The sequence below is a fragment of the Euprymna scolopes genome, chromosome 32 (genome assembly GCF_053919585.1).
Source record: "Euprymna scolopes isolate OS-2025 chromosome 32, ASM5391958v1, whole genome shotgun sequence".
Taxonomy (NCBI): domain Eukaryota; kingdom Metazoa; phylum Mollusca; class Cephalopoda; order Sepiida; family Sepiolidae; genus Euprymna; species Euprymna scolopes.
In genome coordinates, this window is record NC_136513.1 from 99,275,261 (window position 1) to 99,299,562 (window position 24,302).

The following is a 24,302-nucleotide window of genomic DNA, read 5'->3' on the forward strand; positions in this document are numbered from 1 at the left end:
AATTGTGAAAATAAGCACATCAAGTATGACTTTGAAAAATATCTTAGGTTTACCTCATAATTCTAATAGTGCAAAGTGCAAAGTGAATATCCGGAGTAAAGTTTAGTTGTACTTATAGTGCATTGTTCTCATAAAGTTTAGTAGTTCTCATAAAATTTAGTTGTTCTCATTTTTTTTTTTTTTTTTTTTTTTTTTTACACAGTGATCACCACTTATCAAGGCCAAGAAGCCACTCAGGGATAAGGGTTATTGCAAGTACATTATGTTAGTGAGGAGATTTGCTGAAATGTTTACTTAAGGGGGCGGTTCATTAGGAATTTGTTAACATTGGACTTGAAGACATCCAAGTTGTAGTCCGGAGGGAAGCAGGCAGACGGAACAGAGTTCCACAGGCGTGCAGTTCTAACAAAGAAGCTTTGTTCATGGAATCTGCGTTTTGATTTAGGCACAGATATAGAGTGGGGGAAATTTTTCACAGTGGATTCAGCTAGACGGGTGTTTTTCGTGAAAGATTGGCGAGGGGGGACCAGAGATTGGAGTTCAGACGAGCATCTGCCATGGAAATAACGATAAAACAAGGACAGGCTCGCAACGTCTCTTCTGTGGGAGAGAGGTTGCAGGGTAGAGAAAAGGGCATCCCCCACTAAGCCACGAAGTCTATTTTGTACTTTGTCAAGGCAGGATAGGCTGTTTTTAGCAGCTCCTGCCCAGATATGGCAACAGTATTCCATCCTTGGACGTACTTGGCTTTTATATAGATAGAGAATTGCATCAGTAGTGAGATATCTTCTGGAGCGGTAGAAGGATCCCACCATCTTTCCAGCGACCTTGGCAACAGACTTGATGTACGTGTTCCATTTCAGATCAGGAGTAAAGGTCAAACCCAGAAGCTTGTCAAAACACGGGGCCTCACCCAGACGAGAGCCATCCATCACAATTGATGCCAGATGGGGATCAGAGCGTTGATGATGTAAGGATAGGAGTTTGGTTTTGGATGCATTAAATGTAACCAGCCACCTCTTCCCCCACTGAACCACGCACTCGAGATCAGAGGAGAGAGAATCAGAGAGAACTTTGTCATTTACAGCGTTTGATGTGTTGCCGTAGATGGTCGTGTCATCAGCATAGATGTCAACGAATGATTTAAGTATGTGTTTAGGGAGGTCATTGATGTAGATCAGGAAGAGAGTTGGGCCCAGGATTGACCCCTGAGGGACTCCAGCATTTATATTGCAGGCCTCCGATTTTTGTCCATCAACCACTACTCTTATGAGCCTATCGGAGAGAAATGATTTAATGATTGAGAAAACATTTCCAGTTATACCGTAGCTGGAAATCTTGTGAAGTAGACCCTTATGCCATACCTTGTCGAAGGCCTTTGATATGTCGAGAGCAATTGCCCTAGAAAGGAAGCCTTTGTCAAGAGATTCACTAATCCTGTGGGATATAACCGTCAGCACATCTGCGGTAGATCTTGCAGAGCGGAAACCATATTGTGTGTCACTAAGAAGGTTATTCCTGCTGAGGTGGTTTACTACTTCTTTATTTAATATGGATTCCAGCAACTTACTCATAACACACAGGAGACTTATTGGTCTGTATTGAGAGGGGGATGACTTATCACCTGAATTCTTAAATATATAGTGTATTGTTCTCATAAAGTTAGTAGTTCTCATAGTGCAAAGTGAATATCCGGAGTGAAGTTTACTTGTTCACTTCTCGTATATTGCCGTCACATTTCTCATATATATATATATATATATATATATATATAAAATATATTTTAGTCATCGACATACAGACCTGTTTCGTTGTATCACAACTCATCAGTGCCGCTAGACTAACACCTCTCCCAAGCCGAGGATCGAACCTAGAACCGTCGTGATGACAGTCGGCAGTCCTATCCCCTTGACTACGGAATCGGTGGCCGAAATTAACTTGTCAGAACGATTATTTAAATAAACATTCGTCTGCTACTCGTAGAGGGCTCAAACGTTTGTTTGTAAACAAATCGCGAGCTTCGCATTATTTCAGCTAAATTAAGTAGCGAGTAAGATAATTTACAAGAGTGCTCTACCAAAGAGGGGAGCTTTATAAAATATATTTTAGTCATCGACATACAGACCTGTTTCGTTGTATCACAACTCATCAGTGCCGCTAGACTAACACCTCTCCCAAGCCGAGGATCGAACCTAGAACCGTCGTGATGACAGTCGGCAGTCCTATCCCCTTGACTACGGAATCGGTGGCCGAAATTAACTTGTCAGAACGATTATTTAAATAAACATTCGTCTGCTACTCGTAGAGGGCTCAAACGTTTGTTTGTAAACAAATCGCGAGCTTCGCATTATTTCAGCTAAATTAAGTAGCGAGTAAGATAATTTACAAGAGTGCTCTACCAAAGAGGGGAGCTTTATAAAATATATTTTAGTCATCGACATACAGACCTGTTTCGTTGTATCACAACTCATCAGTGCCGCTAGACTAACACCTCTCCCAAGCCGAGGATCGAACCTAGAACCGTCGTGATGACAGTCGGCAGTCCTATCCCCTTGACTACGGAATCGGTGGCCGAAATTAACTTGTCAGAACGATTATTTAAATAAACATTCGTCTGCTACTCGTAGAGGGCTCAAACGTTTAATACATATATATTTAAAGTTCATATACATATACATATAAATGACCTCGTTGACAGCATAAAAATTATGCAACATTAAAATAATATCAAAAAATTTAAAATTCTTGAAGTGTCATATATTAGAACCCTTCAGCCCACTATAAATGATATCGCATTCGAGAAAAGCAATAACGTTCTAAAATGTATTGCCTAGTTCGTATTGGACTGATTTCGTGAACGGTGTCCACGAACTTGCTGATTTTAACACTCGAATTTTTAATCAACCTATATTTTTAATTGACTTTTCATCGACTCTATATATTTTAACTCATCGCCGCTTACTGTATATTTTGTTTTTCACTTTTAGTACTCATTTTCGCTCGGTCAGACGTTTACTTCAACACCTGATAATGATTCGTGGACGAATCGAAAGCGCTCGTGACAGCAATAACTATGGAACTTTTATTAATATTTTTTATTTTGATACAAAAAACATAATCGAAAAATTAAAAAAAAGAATCATAAAGCAAAGTGTCTCCGTTGAATTAGCAGTGTCATAAACCGATTTTAAGAATGCGTGAAAAAAATTGAATAATCCTACCCCCTATTTTTACAAGCTTATAACTACTTGAACAATGTAATTCAAACCGTAATTTTGTTTTCAATTAAAGGAGCAAAGACTATTTAAAAAAAAACGTAACAGGTTTAATAGCAAATTATGCAATATTTGCTTTTTAAATCGGCTTTCTTTAAAAAAAAAGATTTGAAGAAAACAAACGAAATTTTTCTTCCTTCGAGTATAAAAAATCAATATAAATTCCAAAAAATTATTTACCTGAAAAACAAACAATTTAACGTGTAGTTCCATTCTTCATTGTTAAGAATTTATCCATATTTATATTTTAAATTCCATTTATTTTTTAATAAAATGATTTTAACGACTATTTGAAAAAACGCGCTATCATGGAAGCATTTTTCGAAAAACCGGAAGTAATCTTTCTCCTTGTTTTGAAATACGGATGATCAAAAGGACATAAAAACCACACGTTTGCGTTAGGCGTGTAGCCTGTTACCTTGAGAAATATGTGTTCTCATAGTTAAAAATAGTCAAATTTTACTCATAAGGTTTTCCTTAAACAAAAACACTCAAGGATTTTTTTCTTTTCTTCAAGAAAAGCATAAAATTTTGATTTATTATATTTTTATTCTTTTTTGTCGAGTGAATTTTTTTTTAATATCTAAAAATAGAAAATATTGAATGAAATAGAAAAAAATGTTGTTATCGTCCATTACTTACTGGACAATATGTGCAGAACATAGTCTCCCGAGTAAAAAAAATCAACGTGGTTTAAAAATAAAGGTTTTACACTTTGGACTTTACAAGTAAAGTTAAAAAATACTTCTTTCTTTTTGTTTTAATTTACAATATATTATTTATTGATCTTTTATCTTAAATTTCTGATATAAAAAAACTTTGGTACATTAATTAATTATTTAAATTTAAATAGACATTTCCAAATGGGGGGTTTATTGGAAAAAGCATAAAATTTCACATTGACCTTAAAATATCGTAAAAATTGAATCAATAGAAAATATTTAACTCGTAAAATTCATTTGATTTCGTTACATAAAAAAATGGCTGCGCTTAGTAAACACTGTTTTTTTAAATAAAAAATAATATTTCTATTATTTTTTATACAACTTTAATAGTTTTTTTAGAAGTAAAATCCAATAAAGAAAATAAACAATACACTTTTAAAAGAGAAATTACAGTTGTTTTTATATTTTATTCGCAGTTCCGTGTTAGGTGTGTCAAGAATTCCTAAATAAATTCTGATACACCTACCGCTGCATTTTATAGTATTTTCTCTAATACGTATATATATATATATATATATATATATATATATATATTTATATACATATATGTATGTAAATTTATATATATATGCATGTATACATACATATATATACATATGTATGTATTTTAATATATACGTCTATATATGTTTAAATATAGATATATGCATCGGCTAAAGCAATGTTCTTGTTGATACTGAGTGATTTTATTATTATGGTGTGAATAGAAATGTATGTAATCATTTTGTGTGTAGTTTTGCGGTGAACTTTGAAGCATAGTTTATTATTGGGGTTTATAATAAGTATGTCTAGAAAAGGTAATGAGTTATTTTTTTTCTGTTTCATATGTAAAGTTTATGGAAGATTCGACTGAGTCTAATTTGTCTCTAATGATATTTATGCGCGTGTTTTCAGGAAGAAAAATTAAAAATTACAATGTCGTCAATGCATCTAAAATACTCTGTGTTTGGAGGTAATCTGAATTTGAAAAGACCAGATTCTAGGAATTCTATGAAAATTCTATATCTGTGTAAGGTGTTTATTATACTTTAACAATTCCCTCCTATGCAGTTTGATAGTTTTATATTCTTAAAAATCCATATACCTTTTCTTAAACACACTTATTTTAGTGAATATAATAATACGTAGAAAGATAAACATCTACATGTTTTGGACGTCTTAAAAAAATTGTATAAAAGTCTTAACTACATTTTTAAGAAATTTATGGAAATACCATAATTGTTAGCTGAGATTATCATTTAAAAATTTGCTATCATTTGAAAATTAGTACTTCTTTAAACAGAGATGCAGTCAGTGTATATCTTTCATATTTATTTTTAGGGAAATGATTTGCATTTCTATGAAGGGAAGATCATCAAAATGGACACGGAGATGGATTTTAACGTTATGTCTAAACACTTATTAGACAGCGAATACCTCATTTTCGGTAAATATTAAAAAGAATTATTACAACCTTCAGTAAGATTTAAAAATATAAACTTATTCAACAACTACCAACTAAAAAATGACATGTTACGCAGGATTTATTTATTTAAAATATTATGCCTTTGAATATTCAATACAATCGCGAATTCCTTAAGACATTTATCCAGAAATATTTGACGGAACAAGCGCATGATTTCACCATAAATGAATAGTATTCAGATCGCAATTCTGTCCAGATTCCAGAGTTCTACTTCTGTCTAGATATACATGAGAAAGGTCGAAGGTTACCTTGAGCGGGACACTGTGAAAATGATACTCAAGATGAGAACAGTAGTCAGAAGGATCCAAATAATACGAAAAACAATCCTTTACTAAAAAGTAAAGAAATGCCTAAATTTATCATATAACCCTTCATTTCGTTATAAAGTCTAATCCATTGTGTTGGCAAAATCTGTCTTACACTGCTTTTTCAACACCATTTCTTATATATTAATCAGTTTAAATATCACAGTGAAATTTGAGTGCGAATGTTTAATAAATCTGAGTTGAACAACTCATCGCCCAATATATTTTGATATATTTTGTGAAACATGTTTGTATATTTGGAAGGTCAATATTTCTTTTGCAATATTTTGGTATTTATTGGTGTCATATCATATAATTGGAAAATATAAACCCAAAATTTGCACAAAGCCGAAAAAGAAGAATAGGATTAATGTTAGTTTATCTAATATGTATTCTGGCTAAACAGACTCTTCAGTCATAATACGAGAATCACCATGAATGGCCTACTTAAAACTCGAAATCCAAATGTACATGGGGTGTTGATATTTTGTATACAAAAAAGCAAGTGAGACATTAACAATTGAAAAGTTGTTTGTTAGAAAAAAGTCCCCCACAAAATTATATGTGGCGGATAAGCAAAAAGTATGTAGGTCCCTCGAGAATAACTATTTCTATACACGTTGAATGTGACCTTGATTTCTGACAACACTGCAAATTTGTCACTTACCTGTAATTAGGAATGGGGATGATCGTGCCAAAGATGAGGTAAAAACAGCAGATGATGTAAAATCAAATGTCTTTATGATTTCATACATCGAGGTTAAACAAGACAAATTCGAAATATTTCCTACTCTAGCCTAAATAATTAGATAAGTTCGTTCGTGTTTGTAAAAATCCTTTTAAATTCTACTCGAGATTTGTTCCAAACCTGAAACTTGCATCACTTTTCAATGAAACTGGCAGAAAAAAAGATTCGCCTTATCAAGTTCAATACGCATGTTCAAGTGGTATTTGAAAATGACTACATGCTGGATTGCAGTGAAGGTCTCATTCCCGTAAACTCCTTTTGATTTCAAAACTGCTAGTAAGCAAAGAAGAAAGTAGCTTTTCTCCATCCTCGTGTTTCGTGTTTAGTTCCAGCATGTTGAAACCGAATGCAGAACGAGGAACTGTTCGTTCAATATGCGAACTGAAAAGCCTGCAATTAACTCACATAACACACGCACGATAGCGTAGTTTAAAAAAGCATGATCGAGATCTGCATTCTAGCCTCCGCATAGCTCACAACGAGGTGGCTCTATAGTCTGTTGTGTGAAGCCTTTTTGCCGACTCGGAGAACAAGTAAGAAACTTCTCGTAATTATCTAAACATCTCATCCAGCCTTATTTATCGGGAATCACTGTTTGTAAAACCGAGCTCCTCAATCCTAACGTCTCAAATCAAATCCCCTACACAATATCCCTATATCGTGCCTTATGAAATAACACTAGCGTGCCATAAGATCTTACTTTCGTTCGGAGAACGAACTTTAATAACTGTCGACACTCGCGCTAAAAAGCGAAATTTTTTTCACGGTAACCTGTGTGCCTCCCCCTCAGCTGTGCATACTTTTGAAAACCGAAGAGGCTTTCTTAGGGTCTCTCTATTATGTCACTGTTTCCCTTACAATGGATACATATCTGGTCAAACTAGGTTGAGCGAAGTGTATGTGAACGAATCTCCACACTTGAGACGGATGCAGTTTAAAGACCTCCTGACTAACCACGACTTGCTTTTCATTCTACCCGAAATGAAAAAAATACTAGTGAGGTTTCTGAAAAATGAAGCACTAACAAAGGAAAATAGATGTGCGAAGCCCACACTTTCTTGCTCGACTTTTTACATGTAAGTTTTCTCAAAGACCACATATAAGCTTTGGCCTGAAATCCCAATACTTCAAAATCAGAGGCCGATTAGCTTACAATGCACATATTTCCAGTAAAATAGCGCCTGACGAAGAACCTCTTCGATCTAACACAATTGACCACTACAAGCGCATCGTGTTTTGCGTAAAACAGGCGAATCTAGGCGCCAAATCGATCCGAGGAAGGAACAGCCTATGATCAACGGATTGGCTCGGCTTTAGTGTCGACTTTTTCTCCGATTGAGTGTATCATGTTATCTTGAATCGTTTAGTCTTTAACTGAATAATCTCTTCATGACGTATACGTCGAGGCATGACATGTTACAGGTGTTTGCTAAGATCTTGACTCGAATCTTTAACCGAATTTTACATCTGAATGTGCGGAAGTTAACTACACCATTATTGTATGTACACGCGGCAAGATGGTCATAGATGTAAAGAATAGGTAAAATTTAAAAAATAAAATTTTCAGATATTATAGTTTGGGTCATGCTATTTATTTATGAAAAAGGAATAATTAAGAAAAATCAGTCGATACATGTTATAGGATTAGATATGCAAGCCTGTAAATAATGCGTTATGCCGGTTGTAAACGATATAAATCAGCATACGGACCCGGAATCTGATAGAATTAACGTAGATTATATCTTCAGCCACATCCATTCTTAACGAATCCTCTTTTGCAATGATGCACTTCCTGTCAAAAATGCGCAATTTTTCTTTACAGCGATTAATCGTTTTGTTTGGCAATATGAAACGGTATTTTCCGGCGTCTGCAACTGTTGCTCCAAGTTAGAGATATTCATCTTGTATAAAATTGTTAGGAACGCCCGTTTGAGGGTGTGTTTACTTTACTTATTGAAATTTTCTCTTCCAAGATTTTCCCTAAAGATCGTTTTCCGCTTTGCCACGCATTTATTGGGGAATCAGCGTCTTATAATCCGCACTCATGACGCCATGTTCCGAGCAAAGCCTAAAGAACTGTTAGATATGTATGGTCCAAATTCTGCACAAGTACAGCATTGAAAAATCGTCCTGGATCCGACAGAAAACTGCGTCCATTTCGTTTTTCAGTAACATTCTTCATACGAAAATTATATGCGTTAAAATAGTCTTCAAACAATTAACTCTGATTCGTGAAAAGATTTGATAAATGGATGTTAAGAGAGGGCTTCAAACTTTTGGAATATCAAAACCAAAGTAAACCCCTCAAACGAACATAAGGGCAGAGTTATGGAAATCTTTATTAACACAAACGTATAAACACTAATTAGGGTTCCCTATTATATGTGACCCGCATGGGCCCCTACCTCCGTTAGTTCGAGTGAGCGATGTAATCCCTAACCCCCCCCCCTCTACTAGTGAGAGGTTTTCATGGAAACTTCGCTTTCTCTACATCAAAAGGTGTGAGCGTGCATAGTATTCTCATTTACAAGTCACGCCCTTAGGGCCCTTGCTCGGTTAGTGGAAGTAGGTGGTTTAACTAGTCACAACATTCCCCTCTCCATAGTGGGTTATACTGCAAAAATTGGTAGCTCTTCGTGAAACGGTGTGAGCGTGCATAGGGGTCTCACTCCGTTGGTGGAGAGTTACTTTATCATACGAATTTTTGTTCCTATTATTGCATGCGACCAGTTTGATATACCCTAAAACGATATGGGTGTCTATTTGTACGCATACAGTGGGACACGCACATACTTGTAACTTCATATATATATATATATATATATATATATATATATATATATATATATATATATATATATATATATAAAGGTTTTTAGTGGTATAACATGTTATTAAAGTTTTAAAGAGGATAAGTGGAGTCATTATTAGAATTTTGAGGAAGGTCGATGCGGGGAGAAAAATAGACATGAAAAATAGTCAAATACTTTTCGACAAAAAAAGAAGCTCGAGGTACCTTTAGTCCGACACTTGTCAAAATATTACGTCGGAAGCGATTAGAATAAAACAATTTACACATAATTGAAAATGGAGGCGAAGAGAAGGGTGAAACACAAAAATATAATCCTACACGGGGAAAATTAAATGCATGAATAGCTCGTGATATATCGTCATTATTTAAGAACCTAGGACGAAAACAAAAGTTAACTTACCTGTGAGTGAAGAAACGAAAAATAATGACGAATTGTAGGCATTTTCTTTGGTAAATAAGAGCTTTTCGCAGGTCTAATTTATGCGACAGCGCCTTTACCTACAGAGCAATGGTTTGCTGATTAGTACGTAACGGCCTTCAAAATATTGAGATGTTGTTTGGAACGGGCCTTGTGTACAATGCGAAAACAGTCATCTGAAAAAGCTTTATTATCATACAAGTGTCACACACACACACACACACACACACACACACACACAGATATATATATATATATATATATATATATATATAATTACCAAGATGGATGTGATTGTTCTGTAAGTATTTTTTCATATATATCTATATATATATATCTATCTATCTATATATATATATATATATATATATATATATATATATATATTATAAGGTAAAATTAAAAGCCAAGAACAATGCGAGATTTTTTTTTATATAGAGTAAAATTAAATGTAAACAAAAGAAATAAATTTCTTTTTTTTATTGTTTGTTTTTTCTTTTTCACACAAATTTTAACTCTAAACAACAGTAATTTTTTTTCTGTTGTATTCAATGGTGTTATAAATCTCAATATATTTCAGACCTATTAGTCCTTTTTCAAGAGAAGACAGCGGAAGAGTGTTCAAAATTGGAAAAGCAGCTACAGAGTTTGCCACGTGATACCGTGAAATATAGAACAAAAAATGACGTTAGGAGAACGTTAAAATAAATCAGTTGGTGTTTAAAATACTTGTTGCGTCTGTGAATCAAGGGAGATGACAATTCATCAAGGGTTGAAGGGAGGCAACTCTGTGAGATTTTATTAATCTTTTAATTATTTTAAAACAATAAATTTTTTTCTTTCTTTTTATTATTTTAATTATTGTTTTTCTTATGTTTTAAACTTATATTATAAAAGCGGAGCTCAATTCCAGTCTATTGTTTAGTGTGGGAGTATGTTTTGAAACTAAAAACTACTTCTAAAACTACCCTTCCTCAGTGACAAAATCTCATCTTCAATCCGTGAAAAAGAAAAAAACAAACAACAAAAAAAAAGAAATTTATTTCTTTTGTTTTCATTTAATTTTACTCTATATAAAAAAAAATCTCGCATTGTTCTTGGCTTTTAATTTTACCTTATAATTTTCTTCAACAATGCTTCAAGCAAACTACAATCTACTTATAGATATATCTATATAGATAGATAGATAGATAGATAGATAGATAGATAGTTATAGATATAGCCGAATAGCGTAACGGTTAGAAGCTGCGACTGTCGTTTGGAGGGTCGAGTTTGGATTCTGGCTTAAGGTAGTTAGATGCCTAGCTGCACTGACGAGATGCGATACAGTGAAACAGTACTGTATGATTTTGACTCTCAAGTATATGTTCGACACAATAAGACACGGTCAATTAACCGAAAACCACATCAGTTTATATAAAAATATATAAGATATAAACGGATATATACTCTACTGTTTGTCTAAAAGCATTTAATGATTTCTCACTTTAAATATATCTCCAGGTGACAGTAGACGTGGACTTGTTTATGCTGACTCGTGTAAACAACTAATTTCTGTGAAAGCTTTAACACCATTCATGCTAAATGCTTTGCGTAATAATTATTACCAAGCTGGATGTGATTGTTCTGTAAGTATTTTTTTCATATATCTATATATCTATATATATGTATATATATATATATATATTTATATATATATATATATATATATATATATATGACTCAGCTTTTGAGAAAATATATAATATAGATTAATATATATCTTGAATTAGAAAAATAAAAATTCAGAAAAATTATACCATTATGCTATCGAATATATATATATATATATACATATATATATATATATATATATATATATATATATATATATACACGCACACACACGTGTATATCTGTGTTTGTATGTGTGAACGCTCGCGTATATATATATATATATATATATATATATATATATATATATATATATATATATATATAATTGTAGTAATTTTACCCATAACTGTATTAGTGCTATTTTACTCTGCTGAAAATACAGGAATTACCACACATTGCATATGTATTAGTTTCGCCCTTGTTTATATACATTTTTGGGGCGTACATATATATGTATATATCTATATATATATATATATATATATATATATATATATATATATATATATACAAGCGGATTACCCGTCGTTTACTGGGTTTAAAAACAGCGTACAGAAAATGGACTGTAATTGATGAAAGTATGATAGGTTATGAAAAGAAGGGGGTTGTAAAGAGATAGGATTTGATACTCAAAAATTTTACCCTAAGCAAAATATTATGAAACTAAAGATCATTTTCGTGAAAATATATTTTTTACATCAACTTTGTTTCCTTTCCTAGCCAAGAGTTACCAATAAAATGATGTTTCCTTACAAAGAGAAAATGTTATATATATATATATATACAATAAATAAATGTTACCATAGACAATAAAGGTAGAACAGTTCATTGGTTTGTATTTTTAATTAGTTTGTAATTTTTTTTTTAAATTCACGAACCAGTTTTAAAAAAATCAAAACGGCAGCGACTTTGAAATAGAGAGCCCCGTTCAATTTGAAGGAACAACATCTGCGCCTTCTGTGTTAACAATGTAAGAGAGTTCGGTCAACGTAAGGAATATTTATGAACATATTTTAATGTTTTCCGTTATTTTATGCTTGAGGAATATTCGATTATGGCATGTGTAGTTTATATAAAAAGTCATTTAAGTAGTTATCGCCTCAAATTTCGTGTTAATTTCGGTTCGCTGAAATTATTTCAAGTAAAGAGTATTAAAAACTATTTGAAAAAAAAATGAACCGACATTTTATTGACTATGGTAACATTTATTTTTTGTATATTTATTTTTTCTGGTAGTCGTTTGTTAGCTTTTCTGCTAAACACTCTTACTAAATAATATCGATGAAATATCGAAAAAAAAAGAAACAAAAACAGTTTTGAAATATAATGAAGATTTACTTACTTTAGTAAAATAATCCGAAACAGCAAAATGGGGTATTAAAAAAGTAAACACTTAATTACTTTAATTCTTTAAATCAAAGAATCGATATAAATATGAATGAGAAGAAAATAGCGCCCTTTATCAGAAGAACAGCTTCGTTTCAGTTTTACAGTATTGAAGAGTATAGTATTGCGCCGTCGGATTCAGGGTTGTACTATTGTAATGTAACGAACACGCAGAAAGGGGTGTGATCAACTGAATTCCGTCTAGTACACTGACAAAAAATGCTTAAACAGATATATAAATAAAAATAGAAAGGTTATGTAAATAAAAAACACACACACAATATCACGTGAGCAGAATTTTTTCCTTCTTTTGATACGATAACAAGTAACGTTCTGATTATTATTATTTATCTGTTTATCACAGAGTTATGCAAAATTTGTGTAAAGAATTGCCTAAAGTTCCGACTTATTATTTTGGCTTTCACTTTAATAAGAACGTGAATTTATGAGGGGAATTTATTCGACACAATATGATTCCACTCAAAAAAATAAATAAAAGCTAACGTGAATTAAGATTAAAGTGTAGGTGTGATAGTGGACCCTCACCCCTTTTAAAAAAAACTTGTTAAACTTTGTGACATATTTACATTCTATGGAGGTCAGGCGCGAACGAACACCCAAAAATTTTATCATACCATATTACTTCAAACTGAAACATAATTATCAATGTATACTTACGCAAATAGATATGAAAAGTCTTAGTTAATGTGTGCGCCATATTTCCATGGAGTACAGGTGCGAACGAAGACCCCACAATTTTAATATACCATCCCTATTTTAGCGAAAAATACTTATCAAAGTATTCTTATGTGGATCTATATCAAAAACCCTTGTAAACGTTTTTTTATCATTTTTTATTTCCATACTTCGGGGGCCAGGCGCGAACGCAGACCCCACAATTTTTATGAAACGCTGTTCTGCCAGATCAAACATACCCATTCCTGATCCTCGATACATCGTCTATCATTTTATGTAATCAGTTTATTTTAAATAGTCAACCATAAAGCAGCTTATTCGTGGCCAGACACACGCACAAACACACACACACAGACGTTTAGCGTAATATATATATATATATATATATATATATATATATATATATATATATATATATATATATATATATATATATTGGTACGATAGCTCTCTAAAGGACACAACCAGACCTTGAGAGACCAGAATAATGGCAGAAGCAATTGCAACTATCGATTAATCTGTAAAACCAGACAGGAAAAGGAAGGTCAGAGAAGCTGTCGTATCAGCGAAGAAACGTTTGATGATAAGGTAGATAGTAGGCCACACCCAGACCAACGTATAGGATTGTGGATTATCCAAAGGGGAATAGTGCTACCAGACTAAAGGGAAAGCAAAAATGAGGTATAGGGATTCAAGAAGAAAGAAAAAAGCTGTGCAACAAAGTGAACAAGGTCAGAAATGCCTTCCAGAGAACATTCATTAGATCTGTGAACGACCTCCTACCATCTAATTTTAACCTCCTGAAATAGGGAAAATCTCAAGATACTACTTTACGCACTCTGTAAAAATAAACAAACTGTGGAGCATGTACTGAGTTCATGCAAAACAGTTCTGTCACAAGTTGATCGCAAACAAGAGTAAGGCTAAACGTCCAGAACCAGGAGCAAAGTTCTACGCAGAAAGAGCTAAATACAGGTGGCCAAAAACCAGCACCAGGCCCAAGCACTACAAGTAGAATCTTCTGGGTTGAGCCCATGATTGATTGTGTGCTACAGATCTGCCACAGTGGAAGCACTATCCAGAAATTTTAAGCAAAACTCGATGAAGACCAGATTAAGTGCTCCACTCAAAGGCAGCAAAAGAGATCCTACCGAATTGAACTAATAATGCTATATGAGAACAGGATTTATGAGGCCCATGACTACAAGACTGAAAAGTATGCTGCTCTAGCCAGGAACTCGAGGGATGGGGGATTCAGCGCTGGCCTATTCGTAGTTTAAGTAGAAGCAAGGGGTTTTTTATGCCCGTCTTCCTACAATCTCATGAAACATCTATCAATCTCAGGGAAGAGTCAAAACAGATCACTGAAAGCAATGAGTGAGTCACCGGAGAAGAGGAATAAAAATCAACTTAATTTCCCTAATTTCACGGTGGTAAATACATTCATCTACGTCAGTGAAGCATCAGAAAAAAACAGCAGAGAGACATCCGAGAATCATGGGCTGGATATGAATCCCTAGAGTGTAAGGAGTTAAAGGCGGAAAGACTTGATTGGAGTTTTTTTTTTCCTCTGAGGACTCTCGCTGCTGTTTAGCTCTTGAACATTTAGAAAAAATATTAATTTATTCGTTAAGCAATTTTCTTATTAAGCTTACATTACTAATCAGCATAACATTATTGATAATCATGTTATAAAAAATCTTTTCCTTTTTTATTCCCAGATCTTGCTTTTATTATATTTAATTAATTTCCATTAATGAATATTTTCTCATTTTAATCTAGATTAGATTTTTTAACTAAACGTGATAAATTATTTACATATAATTTGATAGTTATTATTAGCATTCTGTTTGCTTTCTATTTTATTATGAATCCACTACACAGAATAATAACTTTACAGTAAAAGTAGTTCTATATTTTAAATTATTAATATTGATAGTATAAATTGTTATATCCATAAATTATTAATTGTTTTAAGTTACTTACGTTCGTCGGTTTTCATTTAGATTTGTTTTCATGAATAAAATTAATGAATGCATTTGTTAACCTAATTGTTATACTTATATATTTTCTAACTTTTACATCGTGTTGTTTACGTTAAGCATGTTAATTTGATTATTTAGTTATAGATTATTTCATTCTATAAAAAAAAACAGTTTAGCAACAGTTATAGAGAAGCAGCTCCGTTTATTCAATTCTTTAAATTAATTATAATTGTCATTTTTATTTAGTTGAAGATACAACTATTTATTTTTGCTTTAATTTATTTTTCTTATTAATCGATATTAGATTATGTTATATATTCCATATCGTAGTTTTATAAAATATTTCCCCGTTTATATGTCTAAACCTTTTCTTTATAAGATTTAATCAATGTTCCATCATGAATATTCTCTAATCCTTTTGATTAGATATTAAAAATTAAGTGTAATTTTCTGGTAAATGTCTTATTAGATTTATATTGTTACTAAGAAAAATATATTCTATTTATTTTCTATTATACTAGCGGGGGGTACCCGGCGATGCCCGGGTGTTTTTAGGTGTGTATGGTTTTGGGTAAATCCAAACTCCCTGCGGGGCGGTTAAAATAAAAAAAAAACAGTTTTGATAGGTGAGTATGAGGACCGAACTCTTGAGGTAAAGTTAGAAATTAAAGTGTTGAAAAAAACCTTGCGACGCTAACCACTCGACCACGGCGACATACAAAGGAACACGTTTGAATTTATTTAACTATTGACAGGTGGCAGCAATAAAAGTTAACTCTGTTGCTTCTATTTGACCTAATTATTGAGGTCAAATAGAACAGTTAACTTGGGTGTGTTTACCCAACTTTGACTTGAAACCAGCTCCCCATTTTCCAGACTGATTAGCAATTGTCTGATATAAGAGGACTTTGTTCCCACATTGATCAAAGCTTATTGCTTCTGAACGTTTCCCGGCGTGGTGCCCAGAACGTTGTTCGTTGTTAACTTTGAATTAGTTTCGCTTTTTATACGAAAAAGCGCAATCAACACGCGAGAAGCAAAAATAGCAATAATTTTGGAAAAGTTGAATCTATACGCTACGCGCTTTCCTAAATCCTAGATATAATTATCTAGGACCTATATAAACAGTTGTAAGCGATCGTAACGAGCGTGTGCGAAAGAAGCCTTTGCGAGACATACACGAAATGGTCACACACATTTTGCCTTTTATATATATAGATTATGAAGTCTCATATGACAACAACAATTGCACTGACTGCAGAACTCTACATGTAAATAGTTCTACAGTAATTAAATATGTATAGTTAAAGATTTTTATACATATTTACATTGTTAAGGCTATTATTTTAATGCTGTTCATTTTATCGATGTCACATATACTTGTAAATTCAAATCTTTTTTCCATCTGACTTTTACTATTTTTTATAATTCGCTTTCTATTAATATTTTTATGCGTATGCATTATCAAATCTATGAAATGTGTGTATGCATATACTATTTATATTTTGCAGGGTGAAATAACCAAAGATAACTATAGTATGATTTGCAAATATCAACACGCCATTTTAGTAAGAAGGAATGGAAAGTGCACCTGGATCGGGGACGATATGTTTGAAAAATGTAAAGACTCCGTATCTTTAAAAGACGTTGAATTAAAAGATTAATTTTAAAATACCGACAGAATGACTTGCTTTTCATCAAATACTGCGTTTTATTAACTTATACATGGTAAAGTGTAGAAAATCCGACGATACCACATTTTTGGCCACAATCTATTATTTCTCCATTTCTATATTATTTTTGTGTATATTGGCATTATTAATATTTATCGTAGTGTTGCATTATTACTTGGATAAGCAATTTGACGACTCGTTCAAATATGCAATGGTTAAATAAATAAAATCTATTTGAAAACAAATAAACTCTTTTTTTATTTTCACCCTCCTTTCTTTTTCCAACTAGTTTCTCTGTTTTCATTCATATGCAAACTTAGTAAAATTGTAAGTATACTCAAATGATATATTTTGTTGCGAGTTTGTCTCTGCTTTATCGTTATTTTCATGAAAAGTGCTCGGCTGAGCTCCAATCTATGCCCCCCTGCAGTAGAGTGCATTGTTCAATGTAAAGGAATTAATGTTTCAGCCAGATTTTTATATTTGTCATCACAAGGTTCAAGCTTAAAAACGATACCGATCTCGTGAAAATCCGTCGCCTCTGTTTAAAATTTATGCAGACGTACAATATACGTACCTACATACATTTAAACAGATAGGTGAGAATATCTTATAGACTAGTCTGTGTGCTCGGTGTTGCCCGGGGTTTTACAGATGTGTGTTAAGCAGAAAATTCTAAAAAAAACAGGGTAGTAGGCAGGCAGGCTCGAACCCGTACTGCGGAGGAGGGAAATAACGTTAAAAAATGTGACGTATTTGCGGTTGCGCGATTCGCCAAATCGAAAGTGATATGTTGTAATTCAGGCTAGTGAATTGATGGGATGACTTTCGAAAATATAGGCGAAAAATCGACACCTCCATGTAAAAAATTGCTCTGTTTAGGGTTAAGGAATTAAAGTTTATAGCCAATTCTTCGGTATTTGTCATCCAAATGATCGAGCTTACAATTGATACCGATCTAATCAAAATGCGTCGCGTCCGTCGAAAATTTGTACGAGACATACTTACATACATATCTACATAATACCTTCCTTCCTACATGCATACATACATACATACATACATACATACATACATTTAAACAGACGTCAACTTTTCTTTCATTTTCTTTTCTGCCTTCGTTTCACGTGTTCGAGCCTGCCTGCCTACTTTCACTTTTTTAACACTTCTTTTCACCCTGGCTGCCGTCTGCTGTTGCATTCCCTCCCACGCCCCTGCTATTTTAACACCTCTCTCCACATTCACGGGTTCGAACCTGCCTGCCTACTACCACTTTTTTATTGCTCAACGCACGCCTCGACTTTTTTATTTCTCCACGCACAACCAGGCAAGTTAAATTTAAACGTATGTATTCTAGTAAGGAAGTGAATAGGGATGCTATAACTTTCGAAATGTTTGTCTCTATCAGAGAGTTCTGTAACATTTGAATATCAAATGCGTTAACAGCATAAAGAGAGATAAATACGGAAGGATTAATTAAAACATGAAAAAGCGTACATGAATTGCCTCTCTCCATCAAATTGTGGAGGAAGACACAAGATCATTTATTTGTATGCGACAAATCCAGTTCCTGAAAAACACGATAAAAAATAAAATCTAAGAGGATCTCTACTTTATCGAGTGACGACAAAAGGATAAAGTTTGTATCAGAAACAGTATTCCTAGTTTTGCAACAGATAATTATTGAAGATGAATTCATATTTTAATGAAATAAGTGTAAAATTCTAATAGTTTTTGTAATTCACTTGAGAAATCTGCCATATCTGCTTATATAGAGAAATAAATGTAAATTTGCAAAAGATTCTTTATCCCACATCTGTGCAAACACACACATACTACTAAATACGCGCTCATTATTTTATTACATTATTTAAGATACATGCACACATATACACATACACATACACATACACACAAAGTCAATATAGTATATTAGTGATTTGTAATATTTATTTTCAGTAATATTATAACATCTTTCTTGCTAAATTTTTTTTAATACATAGATATGATAAAAACTTTAGGAAAAGAATATGATGGAAAATAAGTGATCATTGTTTTTTGATAGGAGTTGCAAAACAGCCTTAAGACCAAATATATTAGACATATCTGTTTAGATAGATCATATGCCGTTCTGCAAAATCAAATCTACAAATTGTCTATCCGTTATCGTTGCATTGGACAATTTCCAACACGACAGGAACATTAACTATTTTATAGCGCTTAGAGCGGCTGATTTATCATCAATTGCATAATATCGTGATCGTTGTAGTGTCATATAGCACATGGAAAGGGTTCCTACTGCTATCTCTGATAGGCTTTCACGAGGCTACACTTCCCCCATTTTCTAGAACCCCTCTAATAAACCACTTCTGTTTGTATAATTCGTGTCAAATTTTGTCAAACACTCTCATCCCATCTGAAATTAAAGAAAAACGTAATGAAATGACAAACTAAATAAATATAACTGTAAAATCAGACAATCACCCAACCAAACCCAACTCAGCACCTCTCTTGATTCTCGCATTCACCCACATCTCCGAGCTTATAGGTTAGCTAGATAATATGGATTCTTATCCTTTATTAAACTTCCCAGATATCTGAGCATTAAGCGAAACAAACCTACACTTTTCAGTCCCTTTTAACTACTTTTATTTGACAGGATACCTCATGCTTTGCCATAAAGAGTCGGATAGATATATGCAACACATTGGAGTTTATATACGTAGTACCCTCCCTTTCACTTTAAGGCGAAATCTTGAATCGCATAATTTATTCATTTTATGTGCTGTTGATAAAACATTCGTCACTGCATTAATAACTCATTACAGTCAGTAAAATTCTCAATAATGAGAACAGGACAATAATTGATCATCTCTGAGAGATAGTAATATCTAAATGCATGTGTTTGGTAACTTTTATATACACCATACACTGTGGAAAGTAAAAATCTTCCCTTAAAAAAGATGACATGATTCTGTTTGATGACAACATGTTTTTTGTTGTTGTACATCATTTACTAGTTGATAAATCGTGTAAAATCCCCAAAGCGATAGGAGCCTTCTATCATGTCTGCACGTGACACAATAAACGCGTGAGTTCAGCGATGGCACGCAGTACAACTCGTGATCACTACAAATCCAAGTTATGATAACAGGACCATTGCCAGCACTCTCAAAAAGCATTGCTAGATTGCTACGTCTACCTGGAGGGGTGAAGATAAAGTTTCCGGCTACGCTTATGATCTTTGGTATGGTTTGAGTGAGGCCCAAATTACATCTTCTAAGTAGGCTTGAATGTCAACACCAAAATGTACCTGGATGTGCTGAAGATTGTGGTCATATCCTGATCTAATCACTTCAGAAGGAGTGCTACAATATTGTACCCTTGGCTCACTGCAGCTCCTCTGCTCCCGCGACCTGAACCGCTGAACTACTTCATTTCCTCATACGTTGATAACGTCACTGATAATACCTTCCACAACGCGAAAACCAGTCTGATCGCTGCCATCTGCCGAGTGACCTCAGTTCAGGACCCGTGTCGAGGCAGTGAATTAGACTGAAAACGACTTCATGAAATAGATGTAAGCTCGACTACAAAATAAAGTCGCATGAATTATTTTTTCTATAATTTTTAACATAAATCTCTACTGTTGTTTTTATTAGGGCGATATTTTTTTTATATCTTGTTACGACAAAAACCTGATTTGTGTGGAAAATCAGCTCAATTGATGTGATTAGCATGGTTAGTGGGTCCTAGCCACAACGCATCCTCAATGACGTTTCCATTTGTTTCCAGTGACACTCCTGTGATTATGTAACTCAGTGTACACGTGTAAAAGAAATCTAACCGTCTTATAATGTTGCCAGTGTGATGTTAGTACTCCGGCTAATCTAGCAGTTTTATATCACGACTGAAAATGTCACATAAATGGTGGGTTTAAACATAATAATTTTGTATGGGGTATACGTTAATGAAACTCACATTAATTTGGCCCATAGGGGAATTTCTGCAATGAAAATGTTAAATGCAGGATATGTTCTGTAGTTACATTAGGCTTAATAAATTAAATGATTGATATGAATAAAAGTTAGAAATGTAATTGAAAGAACATATTTCTTTTTAGATATACAAAGTATACTTTGAATATCTTACGGAATAACACTAAATTAAATAAACGCAATCGAAATTCCTAAAAAGGCCTATTAAATCTATAAACACACGCATACAGACACAGACACAGACACACACACACACACACACACACACACATATATATATATATATATATATATATATATATATATATATATATGTCCGTGTGTATCTGTATATGGGTGTTTGTTAATTTATGTATTTATCCATAGTAGCTCTATGTATCAGGTGTCATCAAGTCGAACTCGTATTTGTGGGCTGCACCTTCTGCCTTATGCTATTTAAGATACACCAAATAACCTAACTTTTTACAATTTCTTACAATTTTCCTAAAAGTGGAATACAGTTAAATTTATGAAAGTATTAATTCATGTTAACTTATGAACATTTAATAAGAAATAACTCATAGTTAAAGGGCAAATAACCTTCACATCTAAAATAAACTTACTTTCGTTTTAAAGGCAAGTGGTACAAGTGAATATATATATATATATATATATATAATTATGTAATACACGAATATATTTTAAATTATATTTAAAACAGAAAATCAACAAAAAACATAGAGCTTATTATTCAAACAGATATTCATCAAGTCTTGAATATAGATTTCATTTCATTAATATAAAACGTTCGCTATAATTAAATTTCGTAAATTTAATTTGTGAAAATAAACTTTTTTATATATTAATCAACTTGTGAACAGACAAACAAACAGGAATATGGTTTTAATTATTATTATTATTATTATTATTATTATTATTATTATTATTATTATGTCTCTTAGTATAGTCCCTTAAACAGTTATCTCCCTTGGCCGGTTATTTTTCTTATAGAGTTTCCACTGACTCGACACCGACAGGGTAACCGGTGATTTGTTCCCTAATTTTAGTCCGCTGCCTTTCTAATCCCACAGGGCTCGTTTTTTCTACCTTCTATTATTTTTCGTTGTTTTAAGCCATCTCCGGTAAGAAAACTTATACAGGGTGAATGGCTTTGTGACTGACTGGTTGTAAAGTGGGTGATCATTTTACATTAATTAATGCAGAAAAGTAGTCCCCCACTTTTTATCACAAAGTTACAAACATAAGTACAGCATGTAGTAAGAACAGATACTACACTTTGATTTTAGCCAAAATGCCAAGAAAAGCTGTATTTATTTGCTCCCCCACCGAGCAAATTAGGCACAAGGCCGATTTTAAATGTGAGGAGTGAAGGGGAAATGGGGACCAACTCCCCCGGGAGTATGTATTTATTTGCTTTCCCACTGAGCAAATTGGGCACTAGGCCGTTTTTTAATGTGAAGAGAGAGGGGGAAGGGGACCAGCTCTCGATGGGCGGGAAATGGGAGTTGGATAGTGACAATTTGTATGAAGGGTTGCCCTTACATTGACCAAGGTCTTATATGTGGAATTGCCCCCACATATAGTCTTTGCTTGCAGTATCTGCCGGAACAGATACTACCCTTTGATCTTGGCCAAAAGGCCAAGAAAAGCTGTATTTATTTGCTCCCTCACCGAGCAAATTAGGTATAAGGCCGATTTTTAATGTGAGGATTGAAGGGGAATCGGGACCAGCTCCCCGGGGAGTAGGGGAGCTGGATAGTGACAATTGGTATGAAGAGTTGCCCCTACATTGACTAAAATCTTATATGTGGGGTTGCCCCCACATATGGTCTTTGCTTGCAGTATCTGCCGGTACAGATGGTATTTATTTGCTCCCCCACCGAGCAAATTAGGCACAAGGCCGATTTTTAATGAGGAGTGAAGGGAGGGGGAAGGGAAAAAGGGGACCAGCTCCCGAGAGGTGGGAAATGGGAGCTGGTTAAAGGTCAGGCATGTGGGGTTGCCCCCACATCCGGTCTTTGCTAGTCATAGCTAGTCATAGCTTGCAGTATCTGCCGGAACAGATGGTATTTATTTGCTCCCCCACCGAGCAAATTAGGCACAAGGCCGATTTTTAATGTGAGGAGTGAAGGGAGGGGGGAGGGAAAAAGGGGACCAGCTCCCGAGAGGTGGGAAATGGGAGCTGGTTAAAGGTCAGGCATGTGGGGTTGCCCCCACATCTGGTCTTTGCTAGTCATAGCTAGTCATAGCTTGCAATATCTGCCGGAACAGATGGTATTTATTTGCTCCCCCACTGAGCAAATTAGGCACAAGGCCGTTTTTAATGTGAGGTAAAAACCAGCTCCCCTAAAAGTAGGCAAAAAGGGGGCACTCTGGTTACCAAAAATAATAATTGTCCCAGTATAGAGGGTTTTCCTTCCATTGACTGGTACAAATTATCTTAAGTGCAGCATCTGCCGGAACAGATACTACACTTTGAGATATTAAATCTTTTATTCATGTTAAAAAAAATACAGAAAAAAAAAATCAACGATGAACAAAAAACTTAGGCACATGGCCAACTCAAAAGGGGGGATTTTGGGGGTCGTTGGTCATCCTTGTCACTCCAGAACTAAACAAAGTCAAAAGTTTCCCCCAGCTAGTATCTTCTTTCACCATAATACCGCATTCACCCTTTCATATTGGGGGACGTCCTAGTAACTCCCAATTTTTAAAACATTTTTTATTGACGTGTAAAAACAAAAAAAGATAACAATAAAATGGTAACAATAATTCATTTGTGTCGAGGGAGGGGGAAGAAAAAACAAACGGTGATTAGTAGGACCCTCCCAACCCCGTCTAGTTGATAGACTGCCCGTTCCACTAGGTTTGTAAAAGGAACCTCGCTTCTGCGGGTCAGTCTCTAGGTGGGGATGCCCTCTAGATGGGGGTGAATGGAGAAAAGAAAATTTTGTGGGTAAGGGATGGAGGTTAGTTTGTATTTCTTTTTCTCCAAGATGGGTAAAATTTAGAGGAAGGGGTGAAAACAAAAATTGCAGGTAAGAGGGGATGGGGATCTTGGAGGCTTCCTAATCGGGGAGGGATGGAACACACACTCAGCTAGCTGAGAGACTACTTGTTTAATTTAACTTTACAGAACTGCGCGTTCCACACCTAGGCG

At 34.1% G+C, this 24,302-nt stretch overlaps 1 protein-coding gene across 1 annotated transcript in view; it reads left to right on the forward strand.

The window, feature by feature from the left end:
• Positions 1–17,393, forward strand: part of LOC145256525 (uncharacterized) — a 42,527-nt gene extending 25,134 nt beyond the window's left edge. Inside the window, exons 5-7 of the mRNA XM_080115550.1 lie at positions 5,321–5,426; positions 11,252–11,376; positions 16,983–17,393. Coding sequence (XP_079971676.1) covers positions 5,321–5,426; positions 11,252–11,376; positions 16,983–17,135 — 384 coding nt within the window. The 3' untranslated portion in view covers positions 17,136–17,393. The remainder of the gene's footprint in view (positions 1–5,320; positions 5,427–11,251; positions 11,377–16,982) is intronic.
• The last annotated feature ends 6,909 nt before the right edge of the window (positions 17,394–24,302 follow it).